Raw genomic sequence first — 24,079 nt, 5'->3', positions numbered from 1 at the left:
TTGGATTCTGGCTACCTTTGGAGATGACCTGTATCCATGTGATCAGTTGTTCCATACCTATGGTGAGGGGTTAGTAGAGAGGGTGTTACTGTCTTTTTGTTGATTTAATTCTGATTTTAGAAATGGAAGCAATGTATTTAGTCCTAAGAGTAAAGTCTCTGGAGAAGCCAACTAGATGGATGACTTGGGAAAGCTATTTTACCCCCTTGTGTTTCGGTTTCTCAGTAAAATGACAGAGTAACACCTATATCATGGGATTGTTATAAGAGTAAATATAAAAATACAGTATATCGGTATGTGGTAGAGTGCCTGGCACATAGAATAAATTTAAGGTAGTTGTTATTTTTAGTCTGTGGCTCCTCTTCTGCTATTTAGATTTGCTTGAATTGTCACTTTACAAATTTTTCTTTCTCAGAGATTTTCAGGTATTTAGGTATTAATTATCTGAACTTTAACATAACAAATTGGACTGATATAAGTCACACTGTCATATTATCCTCTTATTTTCTTCATAGCATTTATCACTGTATGAAACTATCTTATTCATTGACTTGTTTATTATCTGCTACCTCCATTAGATTGTAGATTCTAGGCAGGGACCTTTTTTGATTTGTTCCCTAATGCTGTATTCCCAAACCCTGGAACAGAGCCCAAGGCTCAATAAATATTTGATGGATGGACAGATGAAAGGATGATCTCAAGGGAGAGACATCAAGTGATAGATAAAATTGTCACCAGAACAAGTTCTTTAAATTGGTCATTATGCAGGCTGCATTTCTGAAGACAGCATTGAATTGAACTTCAACCATAAAAAGTAAAGCAGTGTACCATGAAAGGAAAAAAAAAAAAAATTTATTAAGGACCTAGTGTTTGTTGACTCCTGCAGGATGAGATGGATATGTTAGAGGGGGGAAAATGTGGACACTGGTGTTAAACTTATTAGTGGTCCAAGTTATTTAACACTTCTAGGCTTTATTTATGAAACCTAAACAATATGAGTATATTGTATATAAGGCCTTTAATTCCCATTGAGCTCATGGTAAGACCCCAGTAAGTGGTAGCTGTAATGCTGACTCTGAAGCTTTCATTATTTGTAATAATGGCAAGTATTTAACCTTATAAAATTTAACGCTAATGCTCACACACACACACCCCGTGCCTCTTTACTCCCCTTGAAAATAGTGTAACCAGGTGGATCAGGGAAGCTCAGTAGAAGTCCTTTCATCCTTCTTTCTTTCTTTCTTTCCTTCCTTCCTCCCTTCCTCCTAACCATCCATCCATCTACTCTCTGGCTTGATTTATGACAGGTTGATGAAAATTTTTTCTCTAACCCTAATAAACTTCTTTGGCCACCTGGAAAGGGTCATTACAACAAAAGCACTCACTCTTACCTAGAGAAGTAATTACCCAGTGATAACTACCTATTCTGGGTATGTCAGAGCCACACCCAATTTAAAGCCAAGCTTAAGCACAGGGAGCCCAGGTATTCAGATGGGCTAGAGAAATTCACCTGCTTGTCTTTTTCCTTTCTTTCTTCCACATTTCAAAACGTCTGTCTAACTTTGGATTATTTCCTTCTCTCTGTAGAAAAAAAATGTACAATACTCTATTGTTTTCTTGTAGTAAAATAGAGAGATGCAAAGAGGGAGAAAGAGAAGGTGAGAGTATGAGTATGAGTGCATGTATATGTGGTGATTACAGTCTTTTAAGGTAAAGCTGTTCTAATATGCAGATATCTAACTATTTTGCACTTTTGTTTGTAGAAAATATAACATAATCTTTACATAATCTCAAATTTCTTAGAAAAAACCACTGATCTGTTGCTATAAGTGATTTAAATGTTTGAGGTTTGAGTTTTTGTGACAGTAGACTGAGTACAATAAAGTATGGCAAAACTGTTTAAAGAGACAGCTTTCTGCACTCTTGAAAAGTACTCTCATGCTTTTTTTCCCCCTGGAGTTGCTTTGTTATTGCAAATTGACAACTTCGCAATTAAAGTGATTAATGGTGTACCCTAGTGTTTATGGGTCCTAAGGTCAGTGGGCCCAAAGATGGCCATGCTGTGGGAAACTTAGATAGAGCTCATCTCATAGAAGATGAACCAGAAGCCCTCCTCTTTTCTGTATGATTGCTTATGAGTTAAGTATATTAGATATGGTTGAATGAGTCACTAAGACATAATGAGTAATGTGAATAGTCTTTATGAGTCTAGTTCTGTTGCCTGATTTCTCATTTTTAAACACTATTGTGTGCATTCATTGGCTACTTTATTAACTGAAAAACATGTTATTTTATAAAGCAGTATTAGAAAAATGCAATAATTAGTTAATATTATTATATATAATTTATATAAATATATATATAATTAGTTAATATTAACATTCAGTGGGTGTTTATAAGATGTAGTTTTGCCTAATTCTCTTGAATCTAATTCTTGATTGAACTATTGCTTATTTATGGCATTATTTTTCCTGTGCATTATTCTAACGAGGACATCACAATTCTAGTTTCTGGTACAATCTGTTATAACTTAGAACTCCTCTCAACTGTTCAGCTAGAAGTTCTGAAACTGGTTGTAATGCATCAGGGATTTTTATTTTGGGTACTATTACAAAATCAATCAACTTTCAAATAGATTGTTCTAGCAAACTAATGACTTTGTTCTTTGAATTCCATGAGCTGAGGATAGTAATGAGCTAAGGAAGTGGTATCTCACCATCGTGGTTTACTCATGTACAGAGGCTTCACACTAAGGGAAGAGAGAACAATAAGCAAATTGTTGAGCCCATGATACTAAGCCATTGACAGGATCTCTGCTGGTTTGAAACTCACACACTGCACAAAAGTGACTTGTGATGGTCACTGTTGTTCAAAGGGAGATATATTTTCCCATTGTGTATTTGTCAAGATTTGAAGAGAAAAATGTAGGAATAATTTTTTTAAATTGTATACCTCAGTTTCTAAAACAGTTTATTTAAACATCCTTTAAAAATTATTTGCTTTCATGTAATCTGTGACATTGCTAAAATGAAGAAGCAGATATTCAATATAATATTTGTCTGAAGAAAAGAAAGATAATCATAACAATTTTATTTTGAGAAATTTTATTTTATTTATGTCCTCATTCATATATTAAGATTTTTTCCCCAGGGAATATTGAAATTGGATATATTCCAGTTTGGCAGAGGAAACAGGACTTTCCTCCTTAAACATTGATTAAATTATGCTCGTAGTCTTTGGGCGTCTTATTAAACACAAAATTTAAGAAAGCACTAGTTTGATAAGAAAGAGAATTCATATTACAAATGGTTTTGAGAATTTTAAGTATTATAATATTTCTTTCCCTTAATTTTGGACACTTGTAGGAGATTTAAGTAAACATTTCAGACTTTAAAAAGTTTTGCTCTTTCTTTAAATATTTATTTTCCGGAGAGTTTTCTCCCCCCTCCTAATTCCAGTCTTGAGAAATGTTTTCTAAATAATACGTTCTCCTTCAAATGAATATGGGCGATGATCCACACTATTATCTTCTTTAGGTCTTTAAAGGCTCTGAGAAGTCCTGTGGCTAACATCCTATATAACTTTATCTTCATGTTTTCCAGATGTTTTTGATAACAGGACCTTGTTTTGTTTTGGTTTTTTGGAAAGTAGTTTCCCATGACACATGCTTTTTTAGAAATAATCTTTCTTACTATTAAAAAGTTGTATGTCTACATTCTATAAAATATGGAAAACACATACACAAAAGAGAAAAAATATCGTTTAGAGAGAACCTTTCCAAAAATGTGTTCCCACCCACTTTTTTTCATGCACCCATCATGCTGTATATGCTATTTTATATATATATATATATTTTTTTTATTTAATCTCATAAAGTAAGCACTTTATTATGCAATGCAGAATTCTTTCTACGAATGATTTTATTTGTTGCATAATATTTCATCATATGGTTATATTACAATTAACCATATCTTCATTGTTGTATATTTAGTAGGTTGTTTCCAGTTTTGCACTATTATAAATTACACTGTAGTGAATGAATCTTTATACATAAAGTCTTTTTCCTATTTCAGATTATTTCCTTATTGTAGATTGAGAAGTTGATTATGTCGGGGTGGGGGGCATGAGCTTTCTTTAAGGCTTTTAATGAGTAAATGTCGAAGTATTTTCCAAAAGAGCTGTACTGATACATATTTCTTCCAACAACATCTAGAAGTATTCCCACAATCATTATATATTAAGGAAAAGGTGGTGTATATTTTTATTTGATTTGATAATTAGCAACATTTGCTTTTTTTAAACTAGTGTCATTGTTATTCACCTATTTTGTAGACTTCATTTGTCATGTATTCTAAATTTCCTGAAACACAGTAGTTTTAGTGTCATAGGAATATGTAATTACACTTATCTTTTAATATATAACTAGTACATGTTATAAATTTTATGTACATATACTGTGTGTTAAGAATGTTTTTCCAAATGTTTTTAATGTGGACATTTTGACTACTTCTGTTTACTCCAAAAAGGAAAAAAAAAAAAAATCACCAAAACCAAACTAAAATGAAGACCGTTTTAACAGAAGGGTTCAAATTTTATGTGGCTGAATTGTGAGCTTCTGTAAATATTCAAACAGAAGTCAGATGACCTCCAATTGGCCTGTAGTGAAGTAACTCTAACGAACCTTCTTTCTAAGTTTCAATGATTCTATGACTCATTGCTGGTTATTTAAAATACTTAAACCAAGAGAAATATGTTTTATTGCCTCTAGTGTCAACTATTTATTTGGCACTTAATTGTAAGCCAGTCTATTTTCCCCCTACAAAAAGATGTGTATGGTTTTAATGTGTAATGTACTCAACCCTGTGATTTTGAGGATATATTGCCTCTTTCTTCTGACTGCTTATCTTAGAAGACGTCATTGCACTTGTGAGACTTTATCAGAAGGCAAGTAAGACAAACATTGAAATTTCAGATTTAAATATTTTTGGGGAAATCAAAATTTCAAGCAGTATTTTTATAGAACTTTCAATAAATAATATGTTAGAACTCTTTATTTTATGCTTTTTCAACTAAATAGGAGATTGTATTCCAAAGTTAATGATAACTAATCATTCTGAGGCTTTTGTTGTTTTTGCTAACACTCTTTAAATAAGAGATACCACCTATGAAAAAACTGAGGGGTTTGTTTTCATAGACATTGGCTATATATATTTTTTATTTTGTTTAGAAACCTAGTGACTTTTAAACATCATGTTCTTTTTTTACAAAATGTTTTTATGTTGCTAGAAGTGCTCTGTGCACCTTGAAGTGTCCAACTGAAAAAGGATATCATCCTCTCTATCCAATAATGTCTTCGGTGCTTTTAATAAGTAGGTCCTTTGTGATTACCCTTATTGTAAAACTTCAATGAAAGGAAGATTTCACCGTTCGGTACTTGAACTTGTTTCCTTTGCTTGCTATAATAACCATATAAACTAAAAGAGAAATTGTCTATTTGAGAGTACACATGGAAAGTTATGCAACTGCACAGTGTGTAATCTGTATTGCAGAAACCGAATGTTAGCATCCATTGTGGGTCTCTCATTAGGTTAGCCAATTGTTCAGTCAGTGCCTGCCATAGCTAAACAAATTAGTTGTTACTGGAAAATCCAGTTGCTGATAAAAATGTTGATCAGAGTTCATTACTAAGTTATGCTGACAGAGACCCAGTATCCTAGGATAGTATCTTCTATTTGTGATCTGTTGTTGTTATAAGTAAAACTATCTCATTGTTTGTAGCTTAAAATTGTTATGACTTAGTATTTATGCCTACTATGCTTACATTTCTTGAATTTTGCACTCCATATTCAGGCTGATGTGTTATGAGAGTAGTCAAATTGCTTCTGGCATATTAAACATAACGTGTACGTTAACGTTGACTAAATGGCCTTTAAAGTTTTAGAGGCTTTCTCATGCCAGGCGCTGTGCTGAGACACAGACATAAATGGGACATGATCATTGCCTCTACTGAAATTATCTCCTAGTGGAAGAGTTAATAGTTTAGTTTTAGCATAACAAATACATTAACTTGCATAAACACTTAAGAATATAAATACAAAATAAATACTGGCTCAATTCAACGAGGAGATATTCAGTATCTTCACAAAGAGACCCAGTATCCTGTGGACATGTTCATGGATGTGAGGAGAAAAGGCAGATACTACTGGAGATTCAGAGTAGATGGTTGAGGAACAATTTAAGGATCAGAAAGTCATGTTTATTATCCTCTACCCTTTTAGGTGGGGAATATTCTTAATTTAAAGTTTAAACATGAGTGCATTAGCAGACAGGATTGATGTTTGTCTCTCCTCAGTTTCATTAGTTATACACTAATGAATAGTGTGTAAGGATATTGGATCTGGCAGCATTTGCTTTTCATGAACTAACTAGAAGATTGTGAAAAGTCAAAATTATCAATTATGATACTATAAATTAGTATACTAAGGTATATAATAGTAAAAATTCCATAATAAGAAGTTTGCAAGTTTGCAAAATTCATGTTTTTTTCTTTCTTTTATTCCCCAGAGCATCTGCTACACTCAAACCAGAGCCGATTCCTGTTCAAAAGGTATGTTACTAATCTGGCATCACGAGGGTACCATTTGATTGTCCCTCCTGCGCCACTGTAATTTCCATGTCTGTCTCAGGCCATAATGACATTTAATTTATAGTCTGAAAACGATTTTCCTTATAGTTCTTTTCCTTAAAAGATGAGGAGGAAAATGGAAATCAACACATACAGAATTACCATTTGTAATTATACCTACGTTATAAAACATTATTTCCAAAGCCATACATTATGTACAGATTTCTTACATTTATATCCACTTTTAATTTGCTTATCTTTATTCACATATTTTCTATAAAGAATAAATAAGTGGTTACTGAAAATGAATATTACAATAAGTCTTTGGTTATATTTTATTAATAATAAGTATTTAATTATATTTCATAGTATTCTTGGATTAGGTTATTGGCAAGTACCCCTTTTCTCTCATATATATCCTTAAATTATCCTAAACCACTATTCACATATAATTGGTTTATGCTTTTTGAGGTTTTCTCCCTAATTTTATTTGTGCCTTTTCATTGAATTACTCATAATGTTGATTTGCTTAGGCATTAAGCTACTTATTTTTCTCAGTTTTCTTATTTCTATAAGATTAATTTAGATTACCTTTTTTTCTTAAAATTTAAAATCATAGAGCCATCATTTTTATGTTTTTTAAAAAATTTGGTTTTTCTTTTGGAATGATAGGGTGAGTATGAATTTATTCTTGAATATCACAGAATCTTAATCTGATTTTTTTAAAAAGATCTTAAATATGCTTTGGAATAAGGATTTACAAACACAAGTCCCGCTAATCTTAGGAGGAATTGATCTTTCTTACTAGTTACTTATTTATTTATTTTTTGGATGCTGTCAATGAGGAAATATCTAAGATCATTTTTTCCCTCATGTAACTATTAAATATTTATTTTGGAAAAGGGAAAGAATTTTATTCTATCTCTGAATCATACCTTAAAACATTGAGAGAGAGAAACAGAGGTAGATTACTGAAGAGAGAGAAAGGATTGATTTTGTTTTGCTCATTTGTTTGCTTTTTTAAGTTTTTTTTTTTCGTATTCTTGATTCAAAATAATTAATTAGAATTTGAACATTTCTGAGTTAGATGAAAATTATCTTATTCCCCATGTTTTTTTTTTAATTGAAGAGTTAGAAATGTGCTGCTGCTTCTGTATGAATCAAGTAATTACAATTTTGTTTTGCTCATTTGTTTGCTTTTTTAAGTTTTTTTTTTTCGTATTCTTGATTCAAAATAATTAATTAGAATGTGAACATTTCTGAGTTAGATGAAAATTATCTTATTCCCCATGTTTTTTTTTTTAATTGAAGAGTTAGAAATGTGCTGCTGCTTCTGTATGAATCAAGTAATTACACTCTAGAGAGAAACATGTTTGGAAGATGGAGTTACAAGTGAGGCTCTGGATATTTTTAAAATCATTTCAGTTAGCAATGTTTTATTTATTGTGGATATTTTTAAAAATTTCCTTTGGAACAAGTCTAAATTGACAATTATGATGGCTTTTAGGCTTTCTGATAGTTTTCTTGCTGTATTTCCTGAATATTTTGAAACTGCTTTCATTTCTATTAAAAAAAAAACTTAGTGTGTGCATCTGTGTTATGCATGTTGGGACCAGTTAGCATGCATGTTACACTATATCAACTCATTGTTTCTGTCTGGGAACATGTGACATTTGAGCTGCTAACATGATTGTTTGTCTTTTTAAAAATCAGCTATGTGTTCTTCCCAGTGAATATATTTTGCATGTATTTGGTGTGTTTTTGTGTATGTTTATTTTTATTTTATATAGGGAGAACCTAAGGAAGTAGTTAAACCTGTGCCCATTACATCTCCTGCTGTGTCCAAAGTCACTTCCACAACCAACATGGCCTACAATAAGGCACCACGGCCCTTTGGTTCTGTTTCTTCACCAAAAGTCACATCCATCCCATCACCATCGTCTGCCTTCACCCCAGCCCATGCGACCACTTCATCACATGCTTCCCCTCCACCCATGGCTGCTGTCACTCCTCCCCCATTCGCTGCATCTGGACTGCATGTTAATGCCAATCTTAGTGCTGACCAGTGTTCATCTGCACTGAGCACTGGTAAAACTGCAGTTAATGTCCCACGGCAGCCCACAGTCACCAGCGTGTGTTCCGAGACTGCTCAGGAGCTAGCAGAGGGACAGAGAAGAGGATCCCAGGGTGACAGTAAACAGCAAAATGGGTAGGTGGCTAAGGGTGCTTTCAGCTCTTATAAAAACTCTTCTTTCAGGTAATTTCCAGGAAACATGTAATCTACAAACCCCTAAAATCAGCTGTTCTTTGAAGGAAGGGAAATGAAGTTTTATTTGCTTTATTAACATGTGGCCCATATATTATATACATTCAGCACTTTCTGCAAAGCAATTATAGGTTAATCAAAACCTAATTGTGCATTTTGACATGTTATGAACCATGTAGCATAACTCTGTAACTCTTTTTCTCCAAGTCTTGGCATAACATTGAGTAGCTGGCACTTACAATGCAAGGCAAATCTTGAATCTTCCTTCATCAATTTTTCCATCCTTTATTGGCCACCAAAAATTTAAACAGAGTGATTATAGTTGCTATCACCTTATGTATCTTACCTTAAGGAGAAAGGAAATAAGGAGCTTTTTTTGCTAGGAAGTAGTCTTAAGAAAACAGAAAACAAGTCCACTTTCAACCCATGTCTGTATATGAAGCATTAGCTTAGAGCAGATAGCTAACAACATTCTTTCCAGGTAAACTTTGATTAGAATTTAGTCTTTAAAAGTAAACAGTAATGAAACAACAACAACAAGAAGAGATGCTTAGAAAGCATCAGAAGCAAATTAGAGAATATTTTCATTGTAAAGATTTTTCTAAATTGAATGAATTTAAATATATAATGTTAACAAAAGTTTTTGAAAATATATTCCTTATAATTTTTTCCTTTTGGGAGTACATTAAAAAATTTTTTGAAGTTATTAACTTATTTGAACCACTTATCAGGTTGCACATCTATTTTCAGCAACCTTTATTTATAGATGATCATTTTATTCCTTGTGGGATTCAGTGACAAAACTGTAAGGCAAAGTCAGTTATGTGAAATCATTTTGATCTGATTTATTGTGACAAAAATGTACTTTAAAAGGAAAACAAAGGGAAATAATCTACACGCCTGATGGTTTTTGTCAATGCCAGTTGTGAGGAAAATATAATTAAAATAGTTGTGTGGATAAGTCCTTTCTATGAGATAATCCCTTCCGAATGTTAATTCATGTAATGAAGAGGCTGTGCTTTCTGTCGCACTGCTGCCATGGCTACGTTGGGGCTTTGAAAGAGAAGGTGGCAGGTTTCCAGGCTGCTGCTGAGAAAAAGAGAGCAGGAGCTCTGGGAGAACAGCTACTGGACTGTACATGCAGTTTGGTGGTTGCGGGTGGCTTTTTAAAGTTTTGGTGTATATATTGAGGAAAACTAGTTCCTTCAAAAAATGTTATTTTTTTTTCATGTGAGGAAGAGAAACATATGTAGTGTTGAGGTGTGTTTGGCTATAAATTTTGTGTGTGTTTGTGTATGTGTGTGTCTATTTTAAGGCAATAGATTTTGGAGTAATCAAAGTAGATATCCTTAAAAGAAAGATGCTGCCTATCAGATGCTAGCCACCCAGAAAACTGAAACACAAGTTTGCTGTTTATTGAATTTCTTTTTATCTGGTAGGAAAAAAGTTCACTGAAAGAAGTGTCTTAATTAAAGTCTGTTTTCCTAACACTTGTTAAATTTTTTTTTTCCCTTTTGTCTTTTTTCGTGTCCGGCAACGGATCGCAACCCTCAGTGTCGCGCCCGGACCGGACCGGGACCGGCAACGGGATTGCAACCCTCGGTGTTGCTCCCACACCCTGCTCAGCCAGTGAGCGGGAACCGGTCCGTATGTGGGATCCGAACCCTCGGCGGGAGCGCCACCGCGCTCCCAAGCGGCGCACTGTAGCAGTGCACCACCAGGCCGGCCCCACACTTGTTAAATTTTATAGAAAGTCTTCTTATAGAAAATAGCAGAAGTAAAAGCAAATAGAAGTTATGGAAAAGTACTGCAATCTGAAAATACCAAGCTTAAATTTTGTGTTTTATAAGCACAACTTTAGTGATTAAACTAGAAATGATTTAAAATTTATTATGGGCATGAACTGCATAACAAACTTTTGGTCAGCAATGGACAGCATATACACTATTGGTCCATAAGATTATAATGGAGTTGAAAAATTACTATCACCTAGTGATGTCGTAGCTGTCCCAGGTCATAGCACAATGCATTACTCATGTATTTGTGGTGATGCTGGTATAAACAAACCTACTGTGAAATATGTTAAGTAGGAGTGCCTAGCTTATGCATAGGGTGACTCCAAAGGTAGCTCAGACCTTAAAGTAGAAAGTCAAGCATTTGACACATTAGGTCTGACCCCAGGTGAAAGGGTTCGTGTCTACTGTAGAATTCTTGCATTTTTAAGTGATTCCCACCCATCCTTATAGCAAACTCATACTTAATAACAGTACTTACTGAGTGCTGGCTGCGTGCCAGCAATCTCTACATGAAGTTAAATTTTCATAGCTTTGTGGGGGTGGTATTTTGCTAATCCCCATTTAATACATGAGGAAAGTGAGGCACAGAGAGACTTAGTTAGAAGGGCCACACATGCAACTAGTGGCCACTGTGGGTAATAGCAAAATTCATTGCTCTTTCCTTTCATAACACACTTTCACACAGCGAAAAAGTCACCTAACACGCGTTTCTCAGAATGTGTCCCCACTGTTAATGGATGCATGACTGTATTCTCAAATTGAAACTGTAGGAAATTGGGCCGGCCCGGTGGCACACTGCTATAGTGCGCCGCTTGGGAAGTGCGGTGGCGCTCCCGCTGAGGGTTCAGATCCCACATACAGACCGGCCGCTCACTGGCTGAGCGAGGGGCGGGAGCAACACCGAGGGTTGCAATCCCGTGGCCATTCCCGGTCTGGTATGGGCACGACACTGAGGGTTGTGATCCGTTGCCGGTCACGAAAAAGACAAAAAAAAAGGAAAAAAAAAAAGAAACTGTAGGAAATTGTATAGTTATAGAGCCTTTATGGTTGCTTAATCAATCAACAAGTGATTATTAAGCACATGTCTGATGTCCAGCACTGTGCATAATTCAGGAGGAAAGGGATTATTTTACCTCATTAACAAGTAAGTTACTACTTTGCATTTGCAAACTGAGTGTATTTAAAAATAGCTTGATTTCGTTTGTAGTCCAGATGTCAGGACAATGAAAACTTGATTACTCTGAAAACAAAGGGTGGTATCTGTAAAATTCCAAGACAAATTTGCAGTGCCTTTTCTCTCACTACATTGAAATTAGAGAAATCAAAAATAAATCACACACTTTACTAGTCAGTGACGTGTCATTTTGAAGAGTAGGTGTTTTGTGATATTGATTAATGTATTTTCTGCATTAGATATCAAACTTTTTCTAAAATCAAGGTCAAACTTTTTACTTTTCTATTTCCCAGATTTTTATGTTGCAAAGATCTGCAACAAAACTCTTTTAAAGTTGAGAGTTTACTTTTTATTAATTACTTTTAATTTTAAAAATAATACATCCCAGTGTCCAAAAATGTAACAGTTTAGAAGGATGTAAGGTTAAATGCATAAGTTATCTTTTTCCTCAATGCACAAGGAGAGGACTATTAGTATTTAAGTGACTTAAAGTGGCTAGTAATTTGACAATTTAATTGACATCCCACTCAAAATTTGTAGAGAATTAATAAACATAAGACAAAAACAGGAGCTTATTAAGCATCATTACTAAGAAATAATTACCTATTTGTCTTATGAAATAGGATAATTTAAAATCTGTAGATTATGGTGATATTTTTAGAATGTTCCTTAATACTACTTTATACTGTGTAAGTATTCCTATTCCCTTTTATAAATAATAGTGATTAAGGTACTTTAAGAAATTTAAATCTTTCTTCTACATATACAAATTATTGGTCTTGGCTTGCTGTTTTCTTTGCTACTCTCCTCACTCTACTAAGATTTTATATTTCTAACCATCAGGGAAGATGTTTTGTATCAAATAGTTTAAGTGATTACCTTTTCCCTTTCCATCTGTCCTTGCATTATAATGTGCCACTGCTTTCAAGAGGTAAGGCTCTAAGTATTCTATGTTAATTTCAATTTTTGTTGGGCTGCAGTTTCTTCTAACAGTTTCTATGTTGTATTTTGAAGAATCTCGCCTTGGAAAATACAAAAAAATAATGGTGTGATAGTAATATTTTAAAATACTTTTCTCTTTTCAGAAAATACAAGTGACAAAGTTAGTATCCACATTACTGGAGAGGAAATATGGTGATTTATATATGAGTAAACAGCATGAATGCCCAATTGTGCAAAATTAAATTAAATTTTGCAATGGAGCTGAAATTTAGAATAACCACATTTAGTGTTTTTAATAAGTTTGGTTTGCATTGCTATGTTGTGGTGAATTGCTTATTATTTATAGTGATAAATAGTAATGTTTAATTTCAGTCATAAAATGTATGTCACAATTTCAGTCATAAAATGTTTGGTTTGCATTGCTATGTTGTGGTGAATTGCTTATTATTTATAGTGATAAATAGTAATGTTTAATTTCAGTCATAAAATGTATGTGGGGTTTGCTGTGTAATGTCTTAAAAGATGCAAAACTTGGGGGAATATAATTTATATTGGTCAAGATTGTTAGAAGATAAAGACAGACAGGAAAGTATAAACATTTGTACCACTAGTGAATAACATATGTAAAACTGAATTGATATCGAAATTAATATTAAAAGCCAATGTGTCCTAGGTAAAATTTTAGGAACCTTTATGATTTTTTTAGAGAGTTTTAATTCAAACAATGTTGTTGGCAGGTTTAGGCTTCTATATATGCAGTTATATATCAGTGGATGATAGAAGGTCCATATACCTTTGAAATTAGTTAGGAGAGATAATTACCAACTTACACAGTTAGTTGCCATAGACACTGGGAACCACTGTGGTATAACTTTTATTTATATATTGAATCATAATTCATTATACATATTTTGGGTGTTCAACGTTGATGTATGTTGATCAAATCAATATTATTAGCATATACATTATTACAAATCATACTTATTCTTTATGCCCCTTATCCAAACTCTCCACATCCCCCTCTCCCTCCGCCCTCCCACCTCTGATAACCCTAGATTTCTTTTCTCCTTCTGAAAGAGTAACAGTAACTCTGTTGATTTGTTGCCTAAATAGATGATCTGTCCAGTGCTGAGAGAGTTGTGTTCAGGTCCCCCACTATTATAGCATAGATGCTTCTTCTGTCACTCTGGAATGGACTTTGTGGAGAGAGACATCCTCTTCATTTCTTTGGTCTCCACTGGTGACTCTCCTTGTGTCAATGCATTCAAGTGGCTGGAGTGCCATCTGTATGGTGGTTGTGGTGTCTGTCCACCTTTGCAGCAGCCATGGCTATTGTGGTGGATGTGGTGGGCCACTCACAGGGAAGCAGTGTTTTGGGTGTGCTCCTTGCCTGGATGTGGGAGGAGAGGTTGTCTGCAGCTCCATGTCTCAGGAGTCTGGGCAGGCCCTGTGGCATCTGCAGCCTGCCTGGTTGTGGGAGGAAGGGTCAGTCCCTAACTCCATCTGTTTTTACATTCTAAGATGTTGCAGAGCATTTGGGTGGGAGGGGTTGAGGGAAAGGGGGAAGGAAATAGGGTGGGAAAAGGAGGAAGGATGGGGGCATGGTTGAGGCCTGTGGCATCCCCTCATTCCTGCAGGGGAGACCAGGAGGCTTCCAGTGGTGGCTTTGTAATTGCTGGGCTGAAATCAGATGGGGAGGACGTGTGGCCAAAGCCCACAACCTACCACTGCCACAGCTTAGGAGCTTGGTGTGTTTCCTGCAGTGGCTCAAGTGGTCATCATTGGGCTGGGTGCTGGTGTCAAGGGAGCGTAGCCAGGGGCATGGCTGAGGCCCTTGGGGCCCAGGGCACTTCCTGCAGTGGCTTGGTGGTCGTGGCTGGGCTGGTTGCGTGTGTCAGGGGGGGCATGGCTGAGGCCCCAGCCCTCCCCACTCCCTGGCTTGGGGGCCCAGGGGGCTTCCTGTCCTTCTAGGTTTTATAGGTGTTCTTTGGTGAAGTGAAGTATTACTAGTTAATATCAAACTTCATATCTGGTCTGTGGTTATTTTGTTTTTTTCTTTCAGTTTTGTGTTGGATTATTCCTTGTTCCCTCGCTTAACCTCTGCACTGGAACTAATTTGTTTTCCTTTGCTTACTTCTAAAATGGAGGAACTTCCTGTGGGGACCAGCACTTGAGCCCTATGGTTGAGCTAAATTCCTACTTTGCTGATTATTCCCTGGGGAAGGCTTTTTGTGCAGCTCAGGTTTTAATGGTTGACTTTGTAGGTACTTCTGGTGAGATCTGGTACACCTGGGTTGTGTAGAAACTGTCTGAACGTGAGTCTTTTCAGCAAACTGCACCCCCTGCAGTTCTGTATTCCTGACCAGTCTCCACTCAGTGGTCCTATGCTGATTGGAGGGTAGATCAGCTGTCCATGCTGTGCCCCAGTCTTCCCCTGGTGGGCCCATCTCCCCCACTGCCCACATTCCAAACACTTCCCATGGGACAGGCCATGTGCTGGTCCCTTGCGATGACTCACTGGCCTCTGAGCTGCTTCTCTTTTCAGGTGTTGTGGCTCCTTGCTCCTGTGTGGGTCCACAGGAACCCTGTTAGTGGTCTTGCTGGCCTGAGTGCCCCTAAGGCCCTCTTCTCTCCTGCTTCCTCCAAACAATTTCATAGGAAGGGCACAGCTGTGGATTTTGCCAGTTTGTGCTCCATGCACTCAGCAGCTCCAGCCTTGAAGCAGCCGGGGCTTGAAACAGTCGGAGTGATCCTTTCATTCTCACCTGGTGGCTTCTCCTGCCTTCATGCACTCTGTAGGTCTCTCCTCCTCTTCCTCTGAGCTCTAGTGGCTCCAGCTTGGCTGTTGTTGCTTTTTAATAGTTGTAAATTGATTGATTTGTAGTAAATTTGTTGATTTGTGGGAGAGAGTGACACTGGGGACTGTCTATTCCACCATCTTGACTGGAAGCCCACTACGGTATAATTTTCAAGCCATGCTTTTGTGTTCCATTGGTGTTGACACCTAACTTTCTGGTGATATAATAAGTAAGGAGAATAAATAATCGTATAACTTCGTATAATGTATGCTATACGAAGTTATTACGAGTTAGATGAAAATTATCTTATTCCCCATGTTTTTTTTTTTAATTGAAGAGTTAGAAATGTGCTGCTGCTTCTGTATGAATCAAGTAATTACACTCTAGAGAGAAACATGTTTGGAAGATGGAGTTACAAGTGAGGCTCTGGATATTTTTAAAATCATTTCAGTTAGCAATGTTTTATTTATTGTGGATATTTTTAAAAATTTCCTTTGGAACAAGTCTAAATTGACAATTATGATGGCTTTTAGGCTTTCTGATAGTTTTCTTGCTGTATTTCCTGAATATTTTGAAACTGCTTTCATTTCTATTAAAAAAAAAACTTAGTGTGTGCATCTGTGTTATGCATGTTGGGACCAGTTAGCATGCATGTTACACTATATCAACTCATTGTTTCTGTCTGGGAACATGTGACATTTGAGCTGCTAACATGATTGTTTGTCTTTTTAAAAATCAGCTATGTGTTCTTCCCAGTGAATATATTTTGCATGTATTTGGTGTGTTTTTGTGTATGTTTATTTTTATTTTATATAGGGAGAACCTAAGGAAGTAGTTAAACCTGTGCCCATTACATCTCCTGCTGTGTCCAAAGTCACTTCCACAACCAACATGGCCTACAATAAGGCACCACGGCCCTTTGGTTCTGTTTCTTCACCAAAAGTCACATCCATCCCATCACCATCGTCTGCCTTCACCCCAGCCCATGCGACCACTTCATCACATGCTTCCCCTCCACCCATGGCTGCTGTCACTCCTCCCCCATTCGCTGCATCTGGACTGCATGTTAATGCCAATCTTAGTGCTGACCAGTGTTCATCTGCACTGAGCACTGGTAAAACTGCAGTTAATGTCCCACGGCAGCCCACAGTCACCAGCGTGTGTTCCGAGACTGCTCAGGAGCTAGCAGAGGGACAGAGAAGAGGATCCCAGGGTGACAGTAAACAGCAAAATGGGTAGGTGGCTAAGGGTGCTTTCAGCTCTTATAAAAACTCTTCTTTCAGGTAATTTCCAGGAAACATGTAATCTACAAACCCCTAAAATCAGCTGTTCTTTGAAGGAAGGGAAATGAAGTTTTATTTGCTTTATTAACATGTGGCCCATTAGACCAGGAAGTTACAAGAAGAGAACATAGCTGGGGTTATAGTTTAACAATATAGGTTGGTAACTTTCAGTGAAACAAGCCGGATGACATTCCATTAAGGCTATCAACAAAAGCTTGATCTTAGCAAACATTCCTTCTCCCTCCAGCAATTTTCCAGTATCTTCCCATATCAATCAGTAGCCTGTCTGTCCTTGAGCCAGCAACCTTGCTGTGCCACAATTCTTATCTTGCAACGGAGACTTTATAGCCTGAGGAAAATTTCCAGTCCTCCGCAAGGTCAATATTTGAAACTGCAAGGCTTTGGAAAACCAGGCCCTGTGAAGTAAATATGCTTTATAGTTATTCCACAAGATTACATAATTTTCTTAAGTCATGCATTTTATAAATGTTAGAGCTAAGATTTGCCTAGATCTTTTGAAGACAAATTTTGATGGTGCCTTCCTCTATATCACCTGCTTGTGACTTGGGCTTATTTCTGTTACTTTGAATTAGTATTTCCTTTTAATGATTATGGAGTTGAATTGAGGTTATATGAGTGAATTGGTGTGCGTAAACTATACAGTTGGGTTTGAAACTACATTTTTTTGAGCAGTTGGGGTATCTATCCTAACAACAAACTTGTGCTTGTATAGTTTTCAAATTGCCTTCAAATAAGTTTAACATAAACTCTTACAAGAAGTCTGAAAGAGCAATTGTTACTCATTTCACTGTTGAAGAAAATGCAGCTTCTGTAGATTGCAATTTACCCAGGGCATGGGGGAAGTAGGCAGCATAGCTATGATCATCTGGCTGTCACACTGGCACATTTGCCACTGCTGTGTATGATTGACTATTCCATGTGGGCACATTTTCTAAAAGATGTGAAAATATTTGCTTGACATATTCAAATTGGCATCTTTAGGTTGAAATCAATCAACTCTCCCCTTGTTTCCCCTCACCACTCTATAGAACAATTTTCCCCTGTCTTTCCATTGGTGTTGACACCTAACTTTCTGGTGATATAATAAGTAAGGAGAATAAATAAACATTATGGATATTGTGTACTGGAGTTAGAAATAGATAAAAATGGGCTTTAAAAATAGATAAAAATCACATTAGATGAGAACTTAAAATAATTTTGTATTCATTATCTTATGATTATTCTGAGCATGTGCTACAATTTCTTTAGTATCACATTATATAGCAGAATTAGAAATAAGATATGGAGTATCTGTCTTGGGACACACCCAAGAGAATTAACTATTGAATGATTAGAGCAACTTTATTTCATATGGCTATGGTCTTACTAATTGGATAGTTTTATGTTTTATATACATAGGAATATTGCACATCAGTATATTAGTAAAACATTTCCAAATCTTTATTTATTGTTTGCCTATTTATAGTTAAATTTTTATACACAAAGGCTTTGTCTAGTTACTAGATTGAGTTGTTTACATTCTATTCCAAACACATTTTTAAAAATGGTATCATTGAAACTGTTCTTTTCTTTAATCTTAGAGTCACCAGAGTATAGAGTTTCAAAGCCAGAAATCACTAAGTAAATGTTTAGAGATTTTCTATCACTTAACATAAGACCTGAAGCTGTGGTAAATGACGCAGAGAGTCTAAGGTGTACCATACTTTTTGCAAGTGTGTCATGGCTAAAAGCACTTATAAAGAGGTGTCATTTTGTTATCCGTGTGTCTTACCTTTATTCAACTGTTTTGTGTTTTTATAGACCAAACCTTTCATAGAAGATAAAATAGGCTTATACTTGAAATTGGTACTGTTTAAATGTAAACTACACTCACTAATTGTAGAGAAATTTAAAACTGTAGTAAGTTTTGTAGCTGAATGTAAACTCTTTCAAGTATTTGGATAAGGTAAAGAGTTGTTTGTTTTATATCTGCCAAAGGCAATATGTTTATGAAGTAATCTATGCCTATTTTCTAATTTTTGAAAGTTTTGTCGGTTTTAAAAAGGAATATGTTTTCTTCAATGTTAGTGAAAGTTCTTTTAGATATTTCACTTGTGGGATCAAAAAATATTACCATAAATTATAATGTCTTACTATTTTGTGTATAAATATTATGGATTCTGTTTTATATGTGCAGGTGACTGACCCATAGTCTTAGATCATGCATTGCAAATGATTTATTAGTAATCATAGAATACATCACTATGTGTTGGATACTGTGGAAAGCACTTTACATACATTATCTATCTTATTTATTCCTCAAAACAACCCTTTAAGATGCAATTCCCATTTCTCAAATGGGAAAATTTAGACTATATTATAGAAGTCACTTACGGTTAAGTGACTTGCAAAAAATGCAAGGAGGATGTAGTGCTTGATACCTTATCATTCTGATTCTAAAGCTGGTGTTACTAATTTTAATTCTATCATGTTCTTCACTGGGGAAAAAAATCTTCCAGTGTACTGAGAGTTTTGATAGTGTAACTATTAAAATGACAAGTCACATGGCATGCTGATAGCACTTTGATTATCTAGCTGTGAGTTAAACCTAGCACAAGTTGCCACCCATATCTGACCACATTTAGAGCACTTTTTCTACTCAGATCTTGTACGACTAGTCTGTTAGTCCAGACTCGTATTCTTTCTTTTCTTCTGGAGTTAAACTCATAGCCTCTAAAAGTTTGTATTTGTCTTATCGTGAGGGGGAAAAGGGAGGGGGGTATTTATTATGTTTAATAGATCTTAAATTGTGAATTCCTTAATATTTATGCTCTGTTAATAGAAAAATGAATTTTCTCAGCAAAGTTACTGTAGTTTTAAAAATCTGTCTCACATACATTATTTCATTTAATCTTCAGAACAATGCTATTTTGTATGTGATATCCTTCCCTTATAAATTAAAAAAAAATGAGGCTCAGTGAGATTGACTTTTCCAAAATCGCACATGTGAAAAGTCATGGAGCCAAGATTTAAATCCTGGTCTTTTGATAGATATCTCAGTGGTTTCTAATATACCACAGCTCTCCTTCACTATGCTGATGGTGCACAGCAGCTTTATTTAGGATAAGGGATATTGTACATATGAATGAGAAAACTGTAGAAAATAAGAGTATTTTCAAAATTGTGTTCGGAGTTGTAGGTTTAGCCTGTACTAAGCTATTCTTGGTTCCTGGGCCTTGTGAAGATACTATCATTTAATTCTGTGAAAGCAGCATACTGATATGTAACTGGGGTTGTGAATGTAGTTCATATCTGTTTTATATCGTATATGATGGATGATGTAATAAGTACTTTCAAGATTTGCTTTTGAATTTGATTTTGTCTGCTGTGGACTTTTCGTTCTCTAGTTATTTTCTTTTTTTCTTATCCTTTTCCTTTCCTTTTCTTCATGTTGAAAATCTTTCTTCTGCTGCCTTCTTCTGTCAATTAAAAGGAAAACCCCACCTAAACGGTAATCTTTCTGTTAAATACATTCTTACAGTATTATTTTGTATTAACATTATAAGTACATCTTTTTTTACTAATAAAAAAACCAGTCTATTTAAGAAAGATGCTTTTTTAGAAAAATTGAGGCTAAGTATCCTTGTAAAAGCAAACAAAAAGAACATTGAGTATTAAATGTATAAATTATAAGTAATTCAGTAGAGGTTATTTTATCCTTTTAATATAATTTTATAATTTTTAATTTTTTTTCTTCTTACCCTAGCCCACCAAGGAAACACATTATGGAGCGCAATACAGAGTTTTATCACATACCCACTCATAGTGATGCCAGCAAGAAGAGACTGATTGAGGATACTGAAGACTGGCGTCCAAGGACTGGAACAACTCAGTCTCGCTCTTTCCGAATCCTCGCCCAGATCACTGGGACTGAACATCGTAAGTGAACTTCTAGAGATCCTAAAGGAGGAGTGTTCTTTGCCACTGAGAGTAACCTTTAGAGTGACTGGCAGTTATTGGAAAACAACCCTGAGACAGTTTGCTTTTAAATTATGCTGTGCATAATATAGGTATTATAAATAAGACACCAGCCTAGGAGAGTTATATTTAAAACTGTAGAAGTAGTAGTAGTAGTTGTAGAGTAGTAGCAGCAGCAGCAGTAGTAGTTGTACTGACTATATATATATATAGGATATAGCCAATAACAGCATGGTATAGAATTTTTTTTTTAGCAGCTCTGTGAAACTTGAACATTTGGTATTGACTGATACAGGTAATTGCCTAAGTGGTGTTGAGGTTAAAAAAGCAAACTAATATTAGATATTGCTTATGTTTCAGTGAAAGAGTCTGAAACTGATACTACAAAGAAGGCGAAGTAAGTACTTCATTTTTTTATAAATTGAATGCTTTCCTTTAATGAATGATCTCAGTTTGGTTTTTCAGTGTAATGATATGGCATTTTGTCTTTGCAACTTAGAAGCTAAGCATTTAACTTTGGTGCCTTTTGTGTTGCTCTAAATGTATGACTTACAGATTTTTAAATTAGTAGATATTGTCTGGATTTTGTGTCTAATGCTTACTTAGTACTGAAATAAGTGTGGGAAGAAAGGTATATTTTGGGGTGCTTTGCTTACAATACATACCTCTGAATGAATTCATCTCTTGTCTTGCAGTCACTTTATTTTGGACATAAAAAATAGATGTTTCCAAGAGGGCTCTATAGAGTAATTTATGTATTTCTAAAAATGCTCTACCCATAAAATCTTTGCTATTTAATAAAACAGCTATCTGAAATTAAGCTTTTATAAGGCATGTTTCCTGCATGATGGAATTAGTGTAGATTCTTCTTCTTTCTCTTTCTTATGACTCTTCTATCACTCTTTTTTTATTTCCACAGGGAAAAGATACCCCTTCACGTCTTTAGTCCTAAATACACAAAATTACGTGACTGGCACCATGAAGTTTCAGCACGTGCTCTTAACGTACAGTGATTTATGAGCCTTGCTTCCCAAGCAGCCAGCACATACCTTTTCATTCTTTTTTTTTTTTTCAACTTCATAGCAAAATCTGTGTTATATTTGCCTTATGAAAAAATAGAATCTTTTCTATACTTTTCTAACAATTTCCTACTGTTGTGAAAATGAGGAAGATGAATATGTGTACTAGTCAGTAGCTCTCACAAATGTAAAACCAAAGAAAGAAAATTAAGGGACTAGATCTATTCAGTGGATTTCTGTCTGTTTCCACTGTTACTAGGGTAGTAACCTTGGAAAAGGAATTATTTTTGCCAAGTGAATGTGGTTGGTTGTTTGAAGAAGAGATGGATGAGCAAATAATGGCCTATCTAATTTGGAAAATGCTTCCTTTATGTTAATACATTTCCCAAGATTACTTTTAAGTTTGTCATTATGTGATGTTCAAAGCTGGTTGTAAATTATTCTAAGTAAGCAAATGTGAGGAGGCAAGATTAAACAGAGAAGTCCTTATTAGAAAAAAGTAGATTTAGGTATCTTTTAAAGCAGGTACTATTCAAGATCGCTGTATGAAGAGGATGAGGCTCAGATTTGGTTCCTAAAAAAGGAAAAAGAGAGTTGTACCCCTATTTGCAATAAGGAAATACAGTGTCCTTTTGGTTTAATTAGATTTAAAAATCTTTTTTTTTCTACCAAAGGAGTACTATTCAAGATCGCTGTATGAAGAGGATGAGGCTCAGATTTGGTTCCTAAAAAAGGAAAAAGAGAGTTGTACCCCTATTTGCAATGAGGAAATACAGTGTCCTTTTGGTTTAATTAGATTTAAAAATCTTTTTTTTTCTACCAAAGGAAATGTTTCTAAGTTGGTGGATGTTTTTAGGGTATATACAGTTTCTAGGCATTAACTGGTAAGATATAGAAAAGGTAGCTTTGCTTTATTTTTAAGTCAGAGGAAAAGAACATGGAATAAATTGCAGTATGAATGATCATGAGACATCGGCAAAATATTTTACTTAGTAATATAAACTACTGTGCATTGCTGCTATTCCTAGCAAACTGTCTTTTGGGCAATACATGGAAGCTGAAATATCTGACCATAAATGCTTTCTGCCTTGTAATATAATGTATTATATATTAGATCTAAATCCAGTAATAAATGCATTTTGAAATTTGAAAAAGTATTGTAATAAAGTTGTCTTTAACTTAGTTTTGAACTTGTTTTGTTTCCTTGAGGCTAGTAACAGTGCCATCCAGTATCACTTGTGTAAAATAAGTAATTCTCTTAACATTTCATTCGGAAAACGTTCTTATTTTTGTGATTTTGCTAAAATGGCAGAGGCTCATTTATTATTCCCCCCCTGAATTATTACATTATTTATTGTAACTTCCTTTATGAGTAACATCTAAGATCACTTAGACTATGGTACAACATAGAATTATTCTTTGTTTGAAAAACAATTACTGATGGATCTTGCCTGCATCAAGGGCCCATTTTTATTTTCCAGGTTTTCTTTACTTTAATATTACAGTAGACTAGGGCAACTGCCTGATAATTAGGAGAAGCTAACATTAATTTCAGTTAGTGATTGGTTACTATTTAAATTTTGGCCTGCCAAATGCATTTTTAAAATAATTCTAGGATTTGTCTATGCTAATTTCCACTATACTTCATGATATGTATGATGCCTTTCTTTTATTGCATCAGTTCTTCAGATATTAAGAGGTCTTGCCTGCTTGTGCTGTTATGATGCTGACAGCAATCCCAATTATTACTGTGTGTCTGGCCTCTGTAAGAAAATCTACTTTCTTAGACTAGATTTCCTGTACCTAATTATTCTTCCTTGATCTCAAAAGATGATGTCTGAAAGAAGATAGAATCAAAGTCTCATAAAAATAAATGATATGGTAAAGTAAAATGGTATTTTTCACCAAGAACCAAATTTCTAGAATAACTACAGAGTTGACAGAAAGAACTACTAGAAAGAGTTTTAGATAAATAAGAGAATTTTTCCTTAAAAAAGACAAGAGAACATGTGTAGAACTTTATCACTTGAAATAGGTACAGTTGAAAATAAGAATTTAATACCTCACCTAATTAAAAATAAGTACTTAATGTGATATTGAAAGTATAGATTTAATAAATGGAATGATCCAGACTGGTGTATGAGGGTAAATGTTCAGCCGTGATCACAAAGGACATTCCATTTGACCCTGTCAGAAGT

The 24,079-nt window shown here is 35.1% G+C and overlaps 1 protein-coding gene across 1 annotated transcript in view; it reads left to right on the top strand.

Moving 5' to 3' along the window:
- LOC103594618 (PDZ and LIM domain protein 5-like) overlaps window positions 1-24,079 on the top strand; it is a 169,955-nt gene that overhangs the window by 109,795 nt on the left and 36,081 nt on the right. Inside the window, 5 exon segments of the mRNA XM_008577858.1 lie at window positions 6,565-6,607; window positions 8,743-8,834; window positions 20,378-20,395; window positions 20,651-20,823; window positions 21,223-21,259. Coding sequence (XP_008576080.1) covers window positions 6,565-6,607; window positions 8,743-8,834; window positions 20,378-20,395; window positions 20,651-20,823; window positions 21,223-21,259 — 363 coding nt within the window.

Source organism: Galeopterus variegatus, unplaced genomic scaffold, assembly GCF_000696425.1.
Source record: "Galeopterus variegatus unplaced genomic scaffold, G_variegatus-3.0.2 Scaffold1590, whole genome shotgun sequence".
Taxonomy (NCBI): domain Eukaryota; kingdom Metazoa; phylum Chordata; class Mammalia; order Dermoptera; family Cynocephalidae; genus Galeopterus; species Galeopterus variegatus.
The sequence above is the reverse complement of the archived record's forward strand: the minus strand, read 5'-3'. Positions and strand labels throughout refer to the sequence as shown.